A 20,338-nucleotide genomic window follows, 5' to 3' on the forward strand; every position below is an offset into this window, starting at 1 on the left:
ACCTTTTGTTGGATATTCATACAAGACTTCAAATATTAGTTTCTGAAAACTCTGTTTTAACAAGAAAACTAAAAAAACAAAACCGTGGAAATATATAAGTAATAAAATATGTTACAATATAAGGACTATTTTGTATAAATTTAGTATGGTTTATTATTTTGTTTGAAGACTCATTTGACATTAACTCTTCTTAGGCTAATGAGTTTATTCTTATACGAGTCAATAGATTTTTGGAGTAATTATATGATAATAATAATAGTGGGTGATTAACAATTATTTTTTATAATATTAAATATATAATATATTTCTAATCACGCTAATCTGTTACTGTAACTTTTTATGATTTAAAATGGAATTTATTTTTATTATTAATTTAATTTTTAATATATATATATATATATTAATAATTATTAAATTTTATTTTCCAACCTATGTTTTTTTAATATTTATTAGACGAGAAGTTATAATTAAAAAACATTAATTTTTTTTATATTTTTTTTTATTTCTAACCTTTTCTTTTCCTTTGACTCTACAATTATCTTTCTTATTTAAAAGACTTTAATTAGATAGTGATATTACTTTTTTGAAAATTTTCTTTTATTCACACTCTTCAAGTTAAAATGAAAGAAATATATTTGATTTATTTGAATTCTATTAAAATGAAGGAAATATATTTGATTTTTAATAACCGTGTCATGTATTTATTAAAAAAATATTAAGGATAATATACAATTAACCTTAGAAGAACTAGTAAAGATTTTAAATTTACAAAGTATTATATAATTAAAAATTTACAACTTTCCTTTTATAATTTTTTCTCCTTCGAATAACTAGTATTAATAAGTTCATTTAAGTTACATTTCTTAAAAAAATGGTAATTGGAAGCATGACACATATTCCATCCAAATGGAATCCATTTTGGTAAATTTTTAAAAGTATATTATTTTATAAATATTTTTTTTTCATCTTAATAAGAATAAAAAGTCTTAACGATCTATCACACTAATTTTTCCCCATAAATATTAAAAACAATGTTTTTAATAAATAAATTTTTAACTAAAATATCTTTATTATGTTCCTTTCAATACATTTTTATGGATTATATATATATATATATATATATATATACAATAAAAATATATTTAATTATATATATATATATATTATTTTTAATTAAATAAATTAGAAAATTTATTATTTTACATTTAAATTACTCATAATTCATAATTTAAATTGAATTTGTAAATAAATATGATTTAAATGACTTTATATTTGCGTCTTTTAAATAATACAATATAATGTATTTTTTTAAGTTATTATATTTTTTTATTTTAATAATTGATTTAGTTAAGTGTCTCATAAATTTTAATAATTTTTTTATTCTATTGAGTACTCAATTTTTATCTTTTTCAATTGAGTTAATATCATTTATTTTTTCCGTTGATTAGGTGATATAATTATTATTTTGTTTTATAATTTTTCTTATATTCATGTATAAGATTTTGTGCTTAATATATAATGATATTACAGTTCATATAAAATAATAAATAATTTTTATTGCTTTAATTGAAAACGTGTTAGATATTAAAGGACTCTAAGTGTCATTTACAATAATGATAAAAACAACAACATTGTTGTAAATAACTTAGAAGTCATTTGGAGTATGATGACTTTTAATCAAAATAATAAAAGTCACTTGTTTTTTTATTAACAAAAAATATTATTTTGTGTTAATAAAAATATTATTATTCTTAATATATTAAGACAAATAAATAAGATGATAAGATAATTCCTATAAGAAAATTATTAAATAAAAATTAATTTTAAATACTAAACATAATTAGTTGTTATAGTTCATAGAGAATCATTTCATTGGTATAATAGACTCCCGCTAGTCTGTTCTTAGAATTCTTTATGAATAGGTATAATCTACCTATGTATCGTTTGTGTTAACATGTGGGTTTTGGTCTAGTTCCCCCATATTTTTGTATTTTCTTTCTTTTTTCTTTTTTTTAATAATATTTTTTTTTATGTGATGGCAGATGATTGTTGTTACTTGAGGTGTCAGCTTAACTGAGATGTCAAGTTACATAGTGATGCCTATCACGAAAACTTTATAAAAAAAAAATTAGAGATCATTTTAAAGACTAAAAAATTATTGATTTATGAATTTGTTTTTATTATTGATAAATAGTTTTTATATCTAATTAGCTATCTAGGTTTTTGTTATCAATTTTGGTAGCAAAAACTTTGATAGCTAATTAAATATAAAAATTATTTATAAATACTAAAAACTACTTTAGAAATTAGTTTCTAAAATGGTCTCTAATTTAGATTTTTAAAATTAGTTTATTCTATAGAGGATTTTTTTAATATGAAACTAAATTGAAAATGACTGATACTGAAGCTTAACCTTAATAATTAATTATAATATTTTACTTAAATACAATAAAAAAAATTAAAATTAAACCGTGACACAAGTCTCCTTAACTCCCACATGTAACTGAACCAATAAAGAGGTTAAATAAAAAGTGATGTAAGAGAAATTAATAAAACTAGAAAAATACTATTTATCTCAATTGATGGTTGGTCTCATTCAATCCATGATTACCACGACATTGCTCAACAAAGTGAATTAGAACTCTTGAGAAGTAAAAGGACTACGGATTAATATTTGAATAGAGAAATGATCTTGTGATGACAATCTCATTATTCACTTTGCAACATACTTTTAGGACGAATATAGTCATTAAAATAATATATTTTTATAAAAGGATAGAAAATAAAATAATAGATATAAGGTAGGTATAAAAATTTAGTTGGTATAAAGAATATGAATGTTACTAAGTTGTTAATGAAGTCTATTTTATTAAATAGCTTTTAATAACGTGAAGCCTAGGAGTCCACGTTATTACTCCGTATGTAGCAAGAACACTTGTATCTATTTAGGTAAAAACAGCACTTATTACTTCTTAAATTTCAGAAAACCCGTGGCATAGGTTACGCGCTTTCACACACACATATTTAATAATCAAATTTATAGTTACCGTCCTATCAAAATTCACCAGCCATAGTGAATTATCTACCTACAACACATACCTATCAAAACAAATACAAAATTATCCACGTATATTCATTTATTTTAATCCATACATATACATATATATATATAACAATTAAACATAACTTGAAGATCAAAATACAATTAAAAACAAAAGTAATCACCCTTCATAAAAATCCAAAAAATTGTATACATTGAAATGGATGATTGTCTGTTTACAATGTATTATTTTAACTAAAAAGATTTTAATAAAAGTGAAGAAAAGTTGCAATAAAAACATGAAAAGGGGTGGCATGCACAAACACTCAAAATATGGATGATCATTATCAGTTAGCAACTTACAAAAAAACAAAAAAAGCTTGACCCACTCCATATGATTTCAAACACCTATACCTATATAGGGTATAGCATCTACCTATATGACCAACAAACCCAAAACTTTTGAGTATTGACGCCATTTTAAAAATATGCCTCCAATCATCATTTGACTTCCATGGCTTTAACTTACAAAACCTTCCATGATCCACTACCACCATCCCTTTTGATGCACGGGGGAGTAAAAAAAATGAAAATATGGTTTAAAACCTTTAACAAATGAGATTTTCCTTTCAAACATGACGTCACACCCTCAAAATTTTGTCTGTGTTAGTTCTAATAGTGTCACATATTTAGTAATTGTTGTTTTGTTACCCAAATTTAAGCATATATTTTGATTTGTCATTTTATGGTTTTATTTGTATTTGTTGAGCATGTACTATAAAGTGATGAGTTTTGTTGTGTAGTAATTATTTAGCCTTGCGTTTGTAGCAGAAGGTAGCTAGGTGGAGATAATGTTGTTGTAGGCATAGATATATATCCTAAAGGTGTCACAACGGATGTTATTTCTGATCTATCGCAACGTTGAAAGATGCCAAAGGCGTCGCCATCTTTAGGTTCCTTTTGTTTGTTCTTTATTATCATCCATTGAGCATCTAATGCACGCGCACTTTTTAGTTCTTTGGGTCCCAACTCTGTTGTGTTGTGTGTGTTCTCCAGTTTTCACACGGGCCACACTGCTCCTGCACCTGCATTTCTACATGTCAATGTCTTCCATTAATGCTTCACCAGCTACTGCATTCCATCGCCAATTTAAGGTTCTTGTTTCTTCCTCATTTACATACTCTATATGCATGCTTTAGTTACTACTACTATTGCTCGCTTTCTCCCTCAAAAACACACCACTGTTTGCCATTTGCTTTCTCACTCCACGACACGTGTGTCTTTGGGACAGTTTATGGTTGGGAAGCATAAATTCTGGTTTATGTCTCTGCATTATGTGGTGAACATGTTTATGCCGCATTAGCGCTCATTAGGACTAGACAAGTTCATATGTTGGGCCAAAACACCATAATTCAATACAAATTTAAATGTTTACATGTACAACAAATAAATAACTATAAACTTAAATAATTTTCTTTGCCGATAAAAAAATAAGAATAAACTTAAATAATTTATATATACAAGAAAATAAATACATACATCTCATAATTATAAGAAAGGGACCCATATATTAATTATACATTTTTTATATCCTTAATTAGCCGCAACTTTAATTATCATAAGTTATATGTATAATATAATTTTGGATGTTATATATATCAACATTTCAACATCTTATAATTTGTTTTTACCTCCTACTGTATATGTTTTTTTTTTTGGTCAGCTCCTACTATATATGTTATTATTGTAGTTACACTTTTCTTTCTATTTATAGAAATCATCTAACATGGTAGTTTTATGTATAATTTTGTAATATTTTTTTATTTATAAATTTTATACTATATATAATCCTTTTATATAGTAATTTAAATACATATTTTTAAAAAGTCTGGGTTGCATGCCCCTGCATATTCTCCTTCATTACCTCTGCCTCAACTCATGAATCAGAAAGTAGTGTAGCAAAACTGGTTATAGATTTAACTGCTAATGAAATTCTTATATAGTGAGTTGATTTTTGAAGGCATGGTACATGAGTCCAGGGTTTTAAAAAGAAAATAAACTTATCAGTGGCTTGATGAAAATTTTTAGCAAAGCCAAAAGTTGAAATAGAATTTTGAAGATCCAAAATCCAATATATATATATATATATATATATTTCAAAAAAATTAAAAAAAGTTTAGGAAAATTATTACCCTTTGACTCCTTAAAACTTATATTTTCCATCAAATTTTGCATTTTCACCTTATATATAATAGAACCTTTATTACAACTATTATCGAACTAAGTTTTATAATATAATTGGAGAATAACATATAAAATTTGATCCTTAAGAAACAATTTGCTTATAAAGTAGGCATAGCCACATGCATGCCCCTTCTCTTTGCTTAAGCTTCATGTTACAAGAGTGCTAGCAAAGATGCTTATAGACTATGAAATTTTAAATTATCATTAAAAAAGAATAAACTTTCTTACAGAACAAATTTGTTGGTTAAGTTTTAATTTATCTGTAAATAAATATTATGGATTTTTTCTATTACATACTAATTTTTGTTGTGTGTAATACCGAATTTTGTTGTAATGATAGGTAATAGATTTTTTTTTAAAGTATTTTTATTAATAAGGTTACATAAAAAATAAAATTAATCAATAATAAATTTGAGTAATATTTCAATGTTGACTTAGCTCGAGTCAATGTCCTTCCTTTAAATATTTTATTATTAAATAACAAAAAGTAAATACCATTATATTGATTAAGTTAGATATTATTTAATAAACTAAAAAATTATTAATATCTAAAGTAGTTTCTATTATTAATAAAAATTTATAAAATAGTTTTTAAATTAGTATTTAACATTAGCTACCAATGTTTTAGCTATTAATTACTTTAAATTCTAGATTAGTCTATAATTAAATTAGTAACTAAAGTTAGTAACTAAAAACTTGATAGTTAATACTAGATATCAATTTTAGAAACTACTTTATAATTTTTTTTTATTAATAATAGAAACTATTTTAGATACCAATAGTTTTTTAATTTATAAAATAATATCTAACTACGTAAATATAATGACTAATTATTTTTTGTCTCTAAATTAGTTGATATTTAATGATTTTTTGATAGTGTTTTAACTCTTTATCAAGTTTGTTATACGGTATTATGTAGATTTTCCTCTTGATGAATGATCATTTAAAGTAGATGATACGTGATGTTTGTGAAGAAAATTTTGGAAGAATACATGTGTATGATTCTTTTGAAGTTTGATTTGGAGCAACAATTGTACCCCGGATGCAGTGACATTATATCATTATCAACAAATTTAAGATGGACTGATAGAAGTTTCATTGAATTGTTGTTGTTGAAGGAGCTGTTTCCAAAAGATAACATGTTACCTGATGACTTTTTACGGCAAGTGCACCGCGTTGTCAAAAGTAATAATGTGTTCCTAAGGACGAATATCGAACCCACAAGGAACAATTGAATAATCAAGTAAAATATTTACTAAATATAAAACAGAATAATAAAAGTTTGTTGGAATTTGTTGTGATGACAATGATTAACAAGAAAACTAACAAAGAGTTGTTGTTTCAATTGGAAAAATAGGAATTGAGTTTCATCTTTCTCATTCTTTTGTATTTAGATTAGCCGAATAATATTATGTCCTTTGATTAATATTGATGCTCATATAAAAATCATTTATATCGATTCCTCGCATATAAAATTCTTAAGATGCTTCTTAAATATCGATTCCTCGCATATTTATAAAAAAAAAAATTACTATTAAGATCAGACGTTGATAACAATAAATATTTCAAGTTTATTCCTAACACTCAAATATGTCAAGTATTATTGATTAGGTCAGAACCCTAAAAATACTTTCCAATCATATTTAATATTCTAGATTAAGAATTAGAAGTAAAACAATAATATGAATAATCAATCAAGAGCAAAATATTATATTCAGAGATCACCTCAATACATAAAAGTTTGAACAAATTACTTTCAATCTTAAATGGTAGAATTAGCCACACATCTTTTAACACCTTCTATTCTCCCAATTGGATTACAATTCACTCAATGGTGTTTTTCTCTCAATCATGCACACTAGGGTTGTGCCTCAAGCCCCTTATTTAACCTAATTTTCTAGGGTTATGCGACTTCTTGCGTCGCACTAATGGGCTTGTTGATTAAAACATAAAATGACCCAATGTTTCTATCGCTCTCTCGCTTAACCGAGATATAGTTCACTAAACAACCGATCAAATTTGAAACTTATGATGCTTCCAAATTCAAATATAGAAAAATATAGATACAATCAACTTCTAGGATCAAATCAAAACAATAAAATGACAATTCATTAAGGAATTACTTCTCATGTGCTCACAGGTAAGTGTTTCTCTCTATTTTCACGAAATCATAACAAATCACAATTTCTTTTCATTGCATCTTCCTATCACAAACATATTAGAAACATGAATCTTGGGGTCTTTTTCAGGGTTGTAATTAGGCCGAGCTTCCAAAAAATATTGGTTTTTCAGATAACAAAATGCACATCTTAAAGAAGAAGAACATACCTACAATCCAGTTATAAAGAACATATATGTTATCTAATCACCATTTTCGTTTGAGTTCACACTTTTCCTCATTTTTCTTTCTACCTTTTCATGATTTTCAACATGCATTTTTTTTTCTAATTAATAGGAATAAATTTTTCCTATTTTCAACATTTTGAGTTTTCAACAATCAGAACCAACCATTCCGTTTTCTATATTTATTGCATCTATGTTCTCATTCCTTAATCATGCTAAAGGGTAGGAAAATATATCATCAAAGGTTAGGGTGCAATAATAACAAAAAAAATTGGCCCAAAGACGATATAAAAAAATTTGAATTCTAATAAGATAAAGGTTGGCTATTTGGCCCTGAGTTCCTAATTAACACAAAAGCCTCAATCATCTTCATACTCTTTTATGATATAACAAAAAATAAAAATTAAGCAACCACAACTGTCAATTCATCAGTAAAACTCTCAAAATTGTTTAAGGTTCACACACTCACTTGGTTTAATTAGTTTCATTCCTATTTGTTTTGTCATTTTCTGTCCTAATCAATCATCCTGTTAAATTTTCATGTATCACAATCTTAACTACATTTGAATAGGGTTTCAATCATATTTTCTTTTCTAACATGTGTCTAATTCATCTCACTATTTAATATTTAAACACGTTTTTTTTTTTCACAATTCCAAATATACATTCTAGTTCTTTTTTATTTGAGAAAAATAAACTAGAAAAAAAAACAAATTAAAACTAAAATTTATTCAAGAAAAATAATTCAAAACATAAAAATAACCAAATAAGCATATTACAAAAAATTTATTCAAGCACAAAAAAAAAAACAAACTAAACAAATAAACAGAAACAAAAATAATTAAAAACTAAAATAGAAATAAACAGAAACACAATATTAAAATAACTGAAAAGAAAAGAGAATTAGAAAGATAAACCATATTCTTGCTCAATCCTCTCTTCCTAAGAAGTCATCCAACTCTTTGTTAAAATCTTCATCTATAGTCTTGCTTCATAAGCTGAATCTGCCCCCTCTAAATAATAGTACCTGTCCCCAAGCCAAAATACATAACCTGCAAACTAATAAGGAGGCATATAGGGAGGGGGTTACCTTTGAGATATTAGTTTTTTTTTCAAAAAATTTTTGATTCCCCGCAAGAAAACTCTATTTTTCGGCGTAACACTTGCTTAAGCAAGATATTTCTCGCTTAAGTCAGATTCCCTGCAGGAAGCTCATTTTTTTTGTTGTAAAACTCGCTTGAACAAGATTTTTCTCGCTTGAACGAGATGACTTTAGAGGGCACCCCACTTTTCCTCGTTCAACTTACTTAAGTGAGATTGGACTCGTCTGAGTGAGAATCCCTACAAGAAAACATAATTTTTGAAGAGTAAAATCAAAACAAAGATAACAAAATAACATAAAACTAAAATATAGATTGGGTTTAGGGTTTAGGGTTTGATCCTCGTAAATATTTAATCACGAGGAATGATTTTTTTTTACCATTTCAGCCAAATAATAGACAAAATAACAAGTTGAAAACACATCAAATTAACTATTCAAATATAATTTCTTAAAGAAAATCTAAAAAAAATTCTTCATCAAAATATAAAACTTCTATATCAAATAATTATAAACTAATTATAAAATTTATTATCGATCTATTTATAATTTGGACCTAAAAGTACTAAGTTTATCTAATATGTTTAACAACAATTAATTAAAAAGCATAGAAATAAATAAAAATAATTTAAGAAAATCCAATGCAAAAAAGGTATGAGATTAGGATTGATTTTTCTTGGTGATTTCAAAATAACACAAGTGTTAAAAGATGGAAAAGGAAAAAATGATATGGGTGGTCTTGATTGTTTTTGTTGATAAAACTTTAAGCTTTTTAAGTGTAATTTTGTTTTGAAATTACTAAAATGGTAAAATTTAAAATTTTATAGCAAGAGGTAAGTCGTGACTTCTTTGCTCGACTTTGTAAAAGGAAAGTCGTATTGATTAAACACAATTTTAGTTTAAACCTCAAATGAAGAACATAAGTCGTATTATCATTTAACGACTTCGGTAGAAGAATGTTAATGAAAGAAGTCATTTTCACCAGTCATGACTTTAATTAGCATATAATCATCTTGTATTTTACAAAGTCATGAAAATGTAAAACCTGTCTTTTGTGATGTTTCATACACAAGAACTGCACGACTTCAATGCAACATACAAACAACTGAAGTTGTGCAAAAGGGTAATGACTTCAGTTGTTTTTATGTTACATTGAAGTTGTGCATTGCCTACACGATCTCTCCTTTGGATTATTTTTTTTAGTTTTATATATTTGATACACTAGACTGAGGTAACAAATGGTGAGCTTGAGGAGGGAGGAGCGGGTGGTTGGGGAATTAGAGAGGGGTTAAGGGAAGGTTTGGAAGCACTTGGTCTTCCCACATATGCAAAATAGTGTTATATATATTTCAAAAGAATTTAAAAGTGAAGAAATAGAAAAAGGAAAAAATATGAACTGATGCAATATCTAGTGCTATTTTTAATTGTATAAATTGTAGAAATCTCAATCTAAATAGGCAAATTGAGTTGTGGTGACTAAAAATCAAGCTTGAATGTAGGAGGAAAGCGTTTTCTAGATGCTAAACAACGACATGGTGCTCTTGATTTTCTTGAAACTAGTCATTCGCCAGTTCTCCCAAACCCTCCCTTCACTCACCTTTGATTTCCTTGTCACCTGTGCCCCCTTCCTCATGCTCGTAATTTGTTGTCCTCGCCTAATGTACCAAACACACAAAACTATAAAAAAAAATCATGTCAAAGAGAAGTCATGTATGTAGTGCATGACTTGAGTGCAACATAAAACCAACTAAAGTCGTCACCTCATACACAACTTCACCTGTTTTTTATGTTATGCAATAAACTCGTGTCCTACCCACACGACTTCTTGTATATGGAAATATCACAAAAGACTTCTTACATATCACAAATTTTTCAAATACAAAATGATTATATACGAATTAAAGTTATCATTAATGAGAATGATTTCTTTCATTGACATTCTTGTACCAAATTTGTGGAACGATAACACGATTTTGTTCTTCATTTGAGGTTCAAATTGAAATCATGTTTAACTAATATGACGTCCCTTCTACGAATTCATGCACATAAGATACGACTTATTCATTGTTATAAAATTTTAAATTTTTATCCATTCTAGTGATTTTGAAATGAAATTACACCAAAATTATTAAAAAAAACTAAGACTTCAATGAAGCAAAACCACCAATCTAAGAACAATGCTCCATGCTTGTGACTACATTGTGATTTTTTAACCGTGACCTTTTCTTATTTACAATTGAAAAATGATACTTTGACAACTGCCCAATCAAAGATGTTAGTTTACAATTGTGATGTGCTACAATGCAGTTTTAAAATTGCTCAATCTCTTCACGTGAGGTTCACATTTCAGCAAGTTATTTATCTTTCTAATTGTAATATGGTGATGCAGGATTGTCAACATATAAAAAAAACCCAAAAGATTATGATAAATTGTAACTACAACCAAATTAAAAACATGGTATGCATCCTATATATCATTACCAACGCCTTCAAAGTTGTGTTTTACTCGTTTAGGCATGGAATAGAAAATACTCCCTTTGTTCTTGTACATAAGATTTTTTTTTCCAAAAGTTCTTCTTTCCATTTTATAGGATTGTTTTCTATTTTCCTCTTGCATTAATTGTTTATCTTAAAATATCCTTAACTAATGAAATAAACTTGTATGAGTAGCACAAAATTAATGAGGTGAGAAGACTTAAGTGAAAAAGAGATGATTAATTAACAATATTTAAGACATTTTTAGAAGAAACCTTGGAGTATTTTAGTTTGATAACGAAGTTTAAATAAATAAAGACTTTGAGATTTTGAACTAAGTTAAAAGTTAATGTATATTTATGTTCTTAAAAAGTAATTTCAGTTCAAGAGGGGGGATACTTCATTTGTATTCCATAAATGTTGAAAACAGTAAGGTATGAAGTGATTTATCTTGAAAATGGTAACATGGTATCTTTGATCCAGTCATCCACATATGCTCCCAAACTGTTACTAGAACTGTGTAAAGGCAATGATTCAATTAGTTATTGAAAGGCAGAATGGGGAAAAGAGAAAGAGGCAGCAAGGCGCATTAAAGGTTATCATAGTATAGGACATTAGAACACCTTTACCTCATCTCTTTTGGCCTTTTTCTTTTTGTTCCATAAATCTTTTGGCTTTTCAACTCCATTTACTTCTGCTCCTTCCTTTAATGATCACTCTGGTTATTTCATGCCTTTTTTGTTCTCTCACTGTAATCTGTTGGCATTACTATTATGGATTAGGACAAATATCTTAGGATGTGGAATAAGAATTTGGGGTGTTTAATTAATTCATCACAAACGGCTTTTAACTCCAAAGTTTGAAAATTGAGGATTCTGGATGTTATACGTATCAAAGTTTCCAAGGGTAACCTAATATTAAAATAATTGGATAATGAAGTAATGGGTAAGGAAAAGGACTTTTAACAGATGTATATTTTTGTGTCATTGTCAGTTTTGAAGAGTATTATTATAATGGTTTGCTGAATTGTTTATCAACTCAAGGTAGGGTGAGAAGGGCAATGGCTAAGGATGATAATAATAGAGTACATGAAGAGAGAGAGAGGAATCTTTGTGAGAAATAATTAACCGGTCCCCTTCTAAAACAATAGGTAGCACCATCATTATCATAAACTCAAAGGAAGGAGAAAAAGAAAGGCACTGTTTTCAATCACACATCATCGTCTGCTTCACCCCAAAACCAGAAGAAGCAATCAAATTAGTCATCACTTGGAATGAACTCTACAACATCCCCTCTTATCTCTATTTGCAGGGGAGAGGACGCAAAAAAAGAAAATAACAACGCAAAAGACTTCTTCAAAAAAGGTGGTAGAAAAGGGAAAAAGGACATTACTGATTACAATGAAATACTAACTAGTAACTACTTACTACAACTATTCCTAGTCTTGTAATAAAATCATGATGAATGGAAAATTTTGATTTGACTTTGTGCGTTTTTCCGGTTATTATCCTCCTCAAAATGCAGGACTTTGGAGCCACCGTGCATGCAAAGCATGCTAGTGAAGTCAAGAAAAACCGTTGCTTTCAAACTCTGAATTTTCTATTCCATCCAGCACCATTTCTTGGTGGCGGCACTTCCTGCTACAGAAAGCTTTCTCTCCTCTGCATAAAATAAACCATTTCATCACCTTAAACTTTGTTCAGCTGGATTAAACTAAATAAGATCAATAAATAAATAAATAAAAAGATTATAGAGTATTATCCATGTCGAGATATTGTCGAAAGGCTTTGAAGTTTTGTTATCTTGTGGTTGAGGAGTCACAGAAGAAGGCTAATATCAAAAGAATTAGTAATGCAAATTGCAAAGGTTGGGATGGGAAAAGTGTGTGTACCTATAAATAAAGATGTCCTTGGTCTGGTCAAGATGTTTCTTGCAAGTGTGACAGAAGCTGAGGAAATTTGCGGAGGTAGCAGAATGAGAGTTTTGGTTTTGGGGGAGAGAATAATAGGTCTCCACCACAATGCAATTATTGAATATGTGTGTGGTTTTTGGGTTAGGTCCATGGGATATCACGCATGTATATTCCTCAGAAAGCTCCATCTCACTCCAAGACAGAGCCCTCACACTTGGCGAAACACAATCATCCTTTGCAGAAATTTCTGACCCTGATGAGTTTTTTGAATCCTTGGTTTTGGTTCCAAAATCATCAGCACATGTCTGAGACTCAAATGGGATTTTCACTCTAAGCAGAACGTTTCCTTTGTTGGGCTCAGAATTGTCATGAATTGGGTTGTCATCATCTTTGAGAGCATCAACAAGAGCAAGACGAAGGCCCTTTGAATCAGGCTTGTCCCAGGAAGTTCTGCTTGGTGGGGAGATTTTGTATGGAAGAGTTAAGAATGGATTCCCAAAGGCAGAAGGGGATAATGCTCTGGCATCAAGAATTGAAGTTGGGCTCCTTAAGGCCTCGGTTCCTGAGGAGAGACACTTGTTGGTGAAATCTCTAAATTTGGGTGACCCAAATAGAGAGGGTATAGTTTTAGCATAGTTTTGAGTGGGGGATTGCTGAGAGCTATGATCAGCCATCAAACCTGGCTTGCTCACCGCTCTTGATCTGTTCCTCAGCAGCATAAGTGGAACGAAAATGATCCCGCAAGGAAAATTAACTCCTAAACCAAGATCAACTCAAAATTAGAATAAATTACCAACAAGAAAATGTTACAAAGATGGTGAAATACTTACGAGAAATTAAACTCACCTAAAATGGTTATAGAGAGTGATGGCACTAGCAATAACAAACCACTCACACGGATGCAGGTTGCTATTTCAAAAAATCACCAGCGTACTGGGAATGTTTCTGTACTTGTAACTTGTTACACAAACTCACAAAAAACAACGCAAAAAACTGAAAACAGAATTGCCTCCTCGGTTATCTTTTTTGTCAATTTTGATATTGAATGAGAAAAAGTAGGGAAAGGCATGTGATTAGCAGCAGCTCTGCCATTTGATCTGTGGCGTTCAGAAACAGATCACAAAAAACAAACAGTTTTGGATTTGATGCTGTCTATGAGAAAAAGCATCATCCCAAAAATGAAGTCCTGAGCTTTGTTTGGTTTTGGTTACCAAGCACATGCACTTCCTGCCTCTTCCTCCCCATCACTGATTCCTACCTCTTTTCATTTTTCTATTTTTCCTTTTTCTGTTTGAAGCTGCAAAGTCTGGGAGTTTAAATAAAGAGCTTTGGATTTGGAGCAATAAAGAAGAGAAGAAAAAGAGAGAACAGAGAGAGAACAGAGAGAGAGAAAGAGAGAGTCGTGTTTGGATTCACATGCCAGTTCACAGATAAACGAAGGAGAAGCAAAGGAGTCGTGTGCATGAAAATCAAACGTTATTACTATATATGTTGAAATACATCGTTGTCTTCATATGTAGTATTATCTCATTTATTTTTAATTTGACTGAATAAAAACTGCTTTAAATTTATTTTTTATAACCAGATAATTTTTTTAATTTTATCTTCATCATTTAGTGTTATTTAAATGTCAGTCTTTGAACTTATAATATAACCAAATGCAGAAATTAATATATATTAGATTTCAGAATCAAAAGGAGAATATTTTTATTTTTATGTTTGACTAACGTGTTTAATATTGTTATTATTATATATTTTACATTAAAAAATATGAATGTCTTGAAATCATTGTGTTTTAACAACAGTAATTAAATTATGAGGATGAATTTGAAATTAATTGCGCTTTAGAAATTAAATTGAAATATTTTCTACAAAAACTATATTACTATATATTATTGTTTTATTAAGGAAAGAAAGTGTATAAAACAACCTGATCTATTTAATCGTCAGATACATGCAAAGAGAAGTAATTAAATAGTTTAACGTAAAAAATAATCTCTATCAAAATAAAAATTTAATTAAAAAAAAAATCAATTATAGAATTTTCTGCATACTGACTATTCTATCAACATTTATATTACATTTTTTTCTCTTCCTCTTTAGTCATTATTTAACATTATGTTAGACTATGGAAAACAGAAGAAAAAAAATTGATAAAAAAAAGTAAAATTAAATTAAAATTAATGTATCTATTATACTAGCTATTTCCTATATCTCTATATTTTTATCTATCTGTTTATCTATCACTGCTTTTTACTATTTATTGTGAATCAAACAAATTTTGTATTGACTCCATATCTTCCATGTTTCTTAAATTAATAAGTTGGATAAAATATTCATTATATTATTAAATGGTTTATGATTTTTTTTAAAACGCACTAAATGTTACAATTTAAATATGGGATTTAAAAAAAAATATTCTTAGACTATTACGTCATCTTCTTAAAGTGTTGTCAATTTATTTTTTTGTTGTTTGAATGTGTATCTTATATCACATTTCAATTTCAATTTCATTTGCAATTTTTAATTCAATATAAGAGTCTTAAAGTATTTTGATTGCAGAATGCTTAAGCATTTGCTCAACAAAAAGTAATTATGTATTCTAAGAAATTGTGGTTAAACTAATATGTGACAACAAAAGGTTTTAAATTTTAGTAACTTTATATAAATAGCGGTTATTAAGGTGAATTCTAAATCTAATTATTTCTTACATGATTATAAAATAAACTTTATATATTATATATTATGAAATATATACTCTTTTTTTTATCTTTAATTAATGTGGAACTTCAATATATTTCTCTTATTAGAATTTTTTATTCTTGAAATAATATATTATGAGTAGTTCGAGAATAGTAGATAAATCCAACAAACTCTTGTTACGATAAATTAAAAAATAACTCTTATACTATATTAAGAATTAATTATTTAAAGAAAAATTGTAAAAATATAATATTATTTAGTTAAAAATTATTTGTATTTTGTTACTTATAATTTAGAATTTTATCTAAAATTTAGGATTTTAAATTTTATATTGTATTTTGTATTGTAAGTAAGAAGTCTTATAATATATGGTTTTTAGTTTCACCTTTTAATTTTGTTTTTAATGCGATTCATCTCCAACCATCCAACAGTGTGAATAAACAGGTTTATTTTTGTCCTTTTTGAACATTTCAATCTTTTGTTGGTGATGGAAGGTATTTTGTCCACACTCTCTTTCGCACAGTACCTCATAACAAGGAAACAGACACAACAGCTAACTCAATCATTTTATTTTAGAATTAACTTTCATCACTTCATAGATCTATCCTCTCTCTCTCTCTCTACAACTTAAAATATCCAACAAATCTTCTTTTTTCGTAAATAAACAAATAATCATAAAATATAATTAGAACATCGAGTAATAGTCCTTAGTATATGAGTAATAAACCAAAAGTATGATAAAAAAAAATACAACACCACACGTAAACTAAACTGAAAACTTAGGTCAACCAACCTTTTTTTATATATAACATATTCTTAGAAAACAATAAATGAACATTGCCATAATTGAGTGCATAGTTAATAGATGGTTAGTAAGGAAAATATAAGTTTTGGTGCGTAAAGGTGAAGCCAGTTGATTGAGTTAATAATTTAAGTTATAATATTTTTCATTTATATTAAATAAATTAAAACGATACACAAGGCATATAGAGACGTAGACTGCATAATGCATTTTGCTTATCCTCGTGGGATGGGACCCACTAACGAAACCTACCTGTTCCACGTAACGTACTTCTATTATCCGTTGCCTCAAGTGGGCCCACCAAAGAGCCGTGTCCTTTTCGACCTTATCCAGGGCCCACTTTCTCCTTACTGGGCCGTGTATCTTCTACTTTAAATAAGACAAAATTATATTTTCGGCCTAAAAACAATAATTATTTTTTGCAATTTTTTTTTTTTCAATTTGGAAACAATTGGTGAAATAATTAAAAAAAAGTGTTAATATTGTGTTGCAAGGAATCTAAATTTATGAACCTGAGGAGCAGTCCACGTGATTGTGTTTGGAAGAGAAGATTTATGAAGTTGACCACCACACAATCCATTCATCCGAAAAGAGCTCAGTATCACTTACCAACTTCACTTCACATTCACTTCCAAGTTTTCATATTCTAAATTTTTAAATCTTATTCACATAATCAAATTCATTTATGTTTACCAGACTTTCTAAGTCACTTTTTCATTTTTTTTAATTGGTGCAATATTTTACGTTTATTAAAAAAGTAGGCAGATATTTAAAAAATCATCTATATGAACAAATTGTGTTGGTGGAAAAAAAGTCGTGAATGCATCACCTGATTTTAGTTTTACGAAAATAAAATCATATCAGGTTCACACTAAAATTGTGGAAATAGAAATTTTATCACTCTACTACAAATTTTATTAATATTGATTAAGTTTTTTTTAAAATAAAATCTGATCATGCTAACAAGATTTCTTCTTGGATTATTTTATTATTTATTTTAAAATTAATACATACAATTTTATATAAAAAATATTATGTTAATATTAATTATTTATATAAAAAATATTATTTTGAAACGTAAAATTTATTATAAAATATGAAAGACCAATTACTTAAAGTGTACTGGTATGGACCGAACGATCAATATCATGTTTCGACTCCCACAACCGGGTTGACCGAATGACCCACGTCTAGGTGGGTCGACCGAATGACCCACGTCCAGGTGGGTCGACCGATACTTTCGGTTCAATTACGCTTAAGCAAGGTCAGTGAAGCTAAATCATCATTAAGAATTAGGTAATACACCTCTAACCACGATCCACCTCATTAATTCGGTCTAACAAGGTAGGCCCATTAAAATAATATAAATAAAACACATTCCAAGAAGTAGGTACATCATTTATTACTGTCAACCCCATTTGCTGACTTGAGCGTCCTAGTGCCTTCTGCAGGTACCCCCATTCGGTATTCTCTAGAAGACCAAATGATCAAGTAGCTGAGACCAGAGGAGTAGCGAGAAGCTTGGAAAAGAAAGCTGAAGCATAACTGTCCGATAGAAAGGAGGAAGACGAAACTCATCAATAGTTCTTTAGATCTCATCTCCCTAGCAAGAACATATAAAGTACTCATAATGAAATGAATGATTTAATTTCATAATAAGTTTTTAGAATAATCTGATTTCAACCGACACAACTTTATTTAAAATAAATTATTAACATTAATCTGTTATTAATCAAAGTTATGAAATGCATACATAATGTTTTTACAATTAATTCGTGTTTACCTATATAATTTTAAAAAAATCCATCTATTTCAGTAATACATGTAAAAAAGTACACCAATTAAAAAAACTCAATTTTACTTGCTAAAACACAAAGATAAATCATTACAAGAAAAGTTGTAATTAGCTGTCAAAAAAAGTGAGGGTCAAGTAAGGAACATTAATAGTGTCTCCAAATCATACATAATTGAGATACAAAAACAAATATTAATTATAATGTGGACAAAGAGGTTTTAACCGGACACTAAAATCATAAAAAAAATAGTTGTGTCCTCATAGTCCCCACTAATTCATTAGTAACCTTTGGATTAGTGTCAACTTAATGGGACATTAAACTCACTCTAAGTATCATTTAATATCATTTAGTATCTCCCTTTTGCTTTTTGTGTGGGTTTTTTGCGGAAACTAATATTATTATTTCTTGTAGTGAATCATTAATAAATAATAATAATTTTTAATAAGGGTGGTAAGGTTGATTTGTTTGGTCATATTGGTTTGTTCTACATTGTTATGTAAAAGTTGGAAAAAATAATTTTGTATTGTTTATTAAGATCTTTCTTCCAGCATTCCATCAAATTTTTTCCGGCAGCTCATTAATTTTAAAATTTAATTTTCATAATATAAAAGTGAATTTTGAAAATGAAAATTCAAAAGAGAAAAAAAATTGAGAATAACCTTTCTCTGGAACAACTATTTTACCTTATAGAATTCGATTTTTAAACTTCATGGGATGCAGAAAGAAACACATTTTTTTATTATTATGCGGGTTAGCGAACTTGTCTGTCTTGTCTCATACCTTCCTCGTGTGAATTACAAGTTATGTGAGACAAACTTAAATGGGTACAAGTTATGTGAGACAAACTTAAATGGGTACAAGTTATCTGAGACAAACTTAAATGGATTAGCGAATCAAAATAATGAGTTTATCTTACATCCAAATCTCACCCCACCCATCCAACATTGTTACTCTTAGTCTTTAAACATGTAGCGATATTGTTTGATTAAGATCGAAGAACATTTAACATTTATTATTTTTACATTTTCAGAAAGATATTCGAATCTTATGTAAAAAAAATTCAATGCTTAAAAATTGTATAATGATTGTAAAATTTTAAAGGAAGTATTTGATTCTATTTTCCCATAAACTGTATAAAGTATTGGCCAACAACATTTTGCATTTCCCTGTTTTCTGAAGACTCCACGAGGACAAAAAGAAGGTGGCGAAAGAGGAGTGTGGAAATTGCAAACCGAAAGATATGGCCTGTATTTTGAATTATTGGATAACATGGGATGTTTGGTCACATAATGCATACAATTCCAAAATTATGGAAACCAAAGTTTGTAACTAAATAATTTGGAGGAGACCCCTTTCATTACATTTTCAATGAAGGAAGAAATAAAAAATTTCCACTCCAAAAAATCTTATCTACAGAAGGTGGTGAGAGAGATAGCAATACCTCTAATAGTGCTGTTTGTTGGTACAGTGAAATATAAGAATAAAAGACTCATTTCCAGAAATGTATATACATGCCAAAATTGTAATATAAACATATTAAAGTAAAATTCAAGCTACCGAGATTAATATACAATACATATATAGACGAAAAGGGACATGTAATTATGGTATCAATATTCTTTCTATATTGAGTAGAGTTAAATTATTAACAGGGGCAGTGATTATTGATTCAATTTCATTCTTAAACTTAAGAGTTATTTTCTCGTCCTAATTAACAAGCTTAAACACCATCAAAAGAAGCACCAATAATACAATCTCCCATGAAAAAAAGTAGAAAAAGAAGGAGAAATTCGTGAGGATAAAACCCAAAGAGAACAAAATGGGCATTACTAATATAGTACATTTCCAAAAAACAATTATAAATGTTATTGTATGAGGGTTTTGGTGTCTTTCTATTAGTTGAACAAGTTATCTCTTCGTAATC

The 20,338-nt window shown here is 28.3% G+C and overlaps 1 protein-coding gene across 1 annotated transcript; it reads right to left on the reverse strand.

Annotated features, from left to right (window-relative positions):
• Nucleotides 1-12,403: 12,403 nt before the first annotated feature.
• LOC137814228 (protein MARD1) lies at nt 12,404-14,611 on the reverse strand. Its single transcript, XM_068616827.1, has 3 exons — nt 13,960-14,611; nt 13,093-13,870; nt 12,404-12,862 (listed from the first exon to the last, which is right to left on the reverse strand). Exons 2-3 carry the CDS (start codon nt 13,830-13,832, stop codon nt 12,766-12,768), a joined length of 837 nt encoding a protein of 278 aa, XP_068472928.1. The 5' UTR covers nt 13,833-13,870; nt 13,960-14,611; the 3' UTR covers nt 12,404-12,765.
• Between the last annotated feature and the right edge of the window lie 5,727 nt (nt 14,612-20,338).

This window comes from Phaseolus vulgaris, chromosome 1 (genome assembly GCF_051622355.1).
Source record: "Phaseolus vulgaris cultivar YP4 chromosome 1, ASM5162235v1, whole genome shotgun sequence".
Classification (NCBI taxonomy): domain Eukaryota; kingdom Viridiplantae; phylum Streptophyta; class Magnoliopsida; order Fabales; family Fabaceae; genus Phaseolus; species Phaseolus vulgaris.

Coding starts and splice junctions, on each gene's coding strand:
- LOC137814228 (XM_068616827.1), bottom strand. CDS start 13,832: ATGCTGCTGAGGAACAGATCAAGAGCGGTGAGCAAGCCAGGTTTGATG. Junction 12,863..13,092: donor AAGGACATCTTTATTTATAG/GTACACACACTT, acceptor TATTTTATGCAG/AGGAGAGAAAGCTTTCTGTA.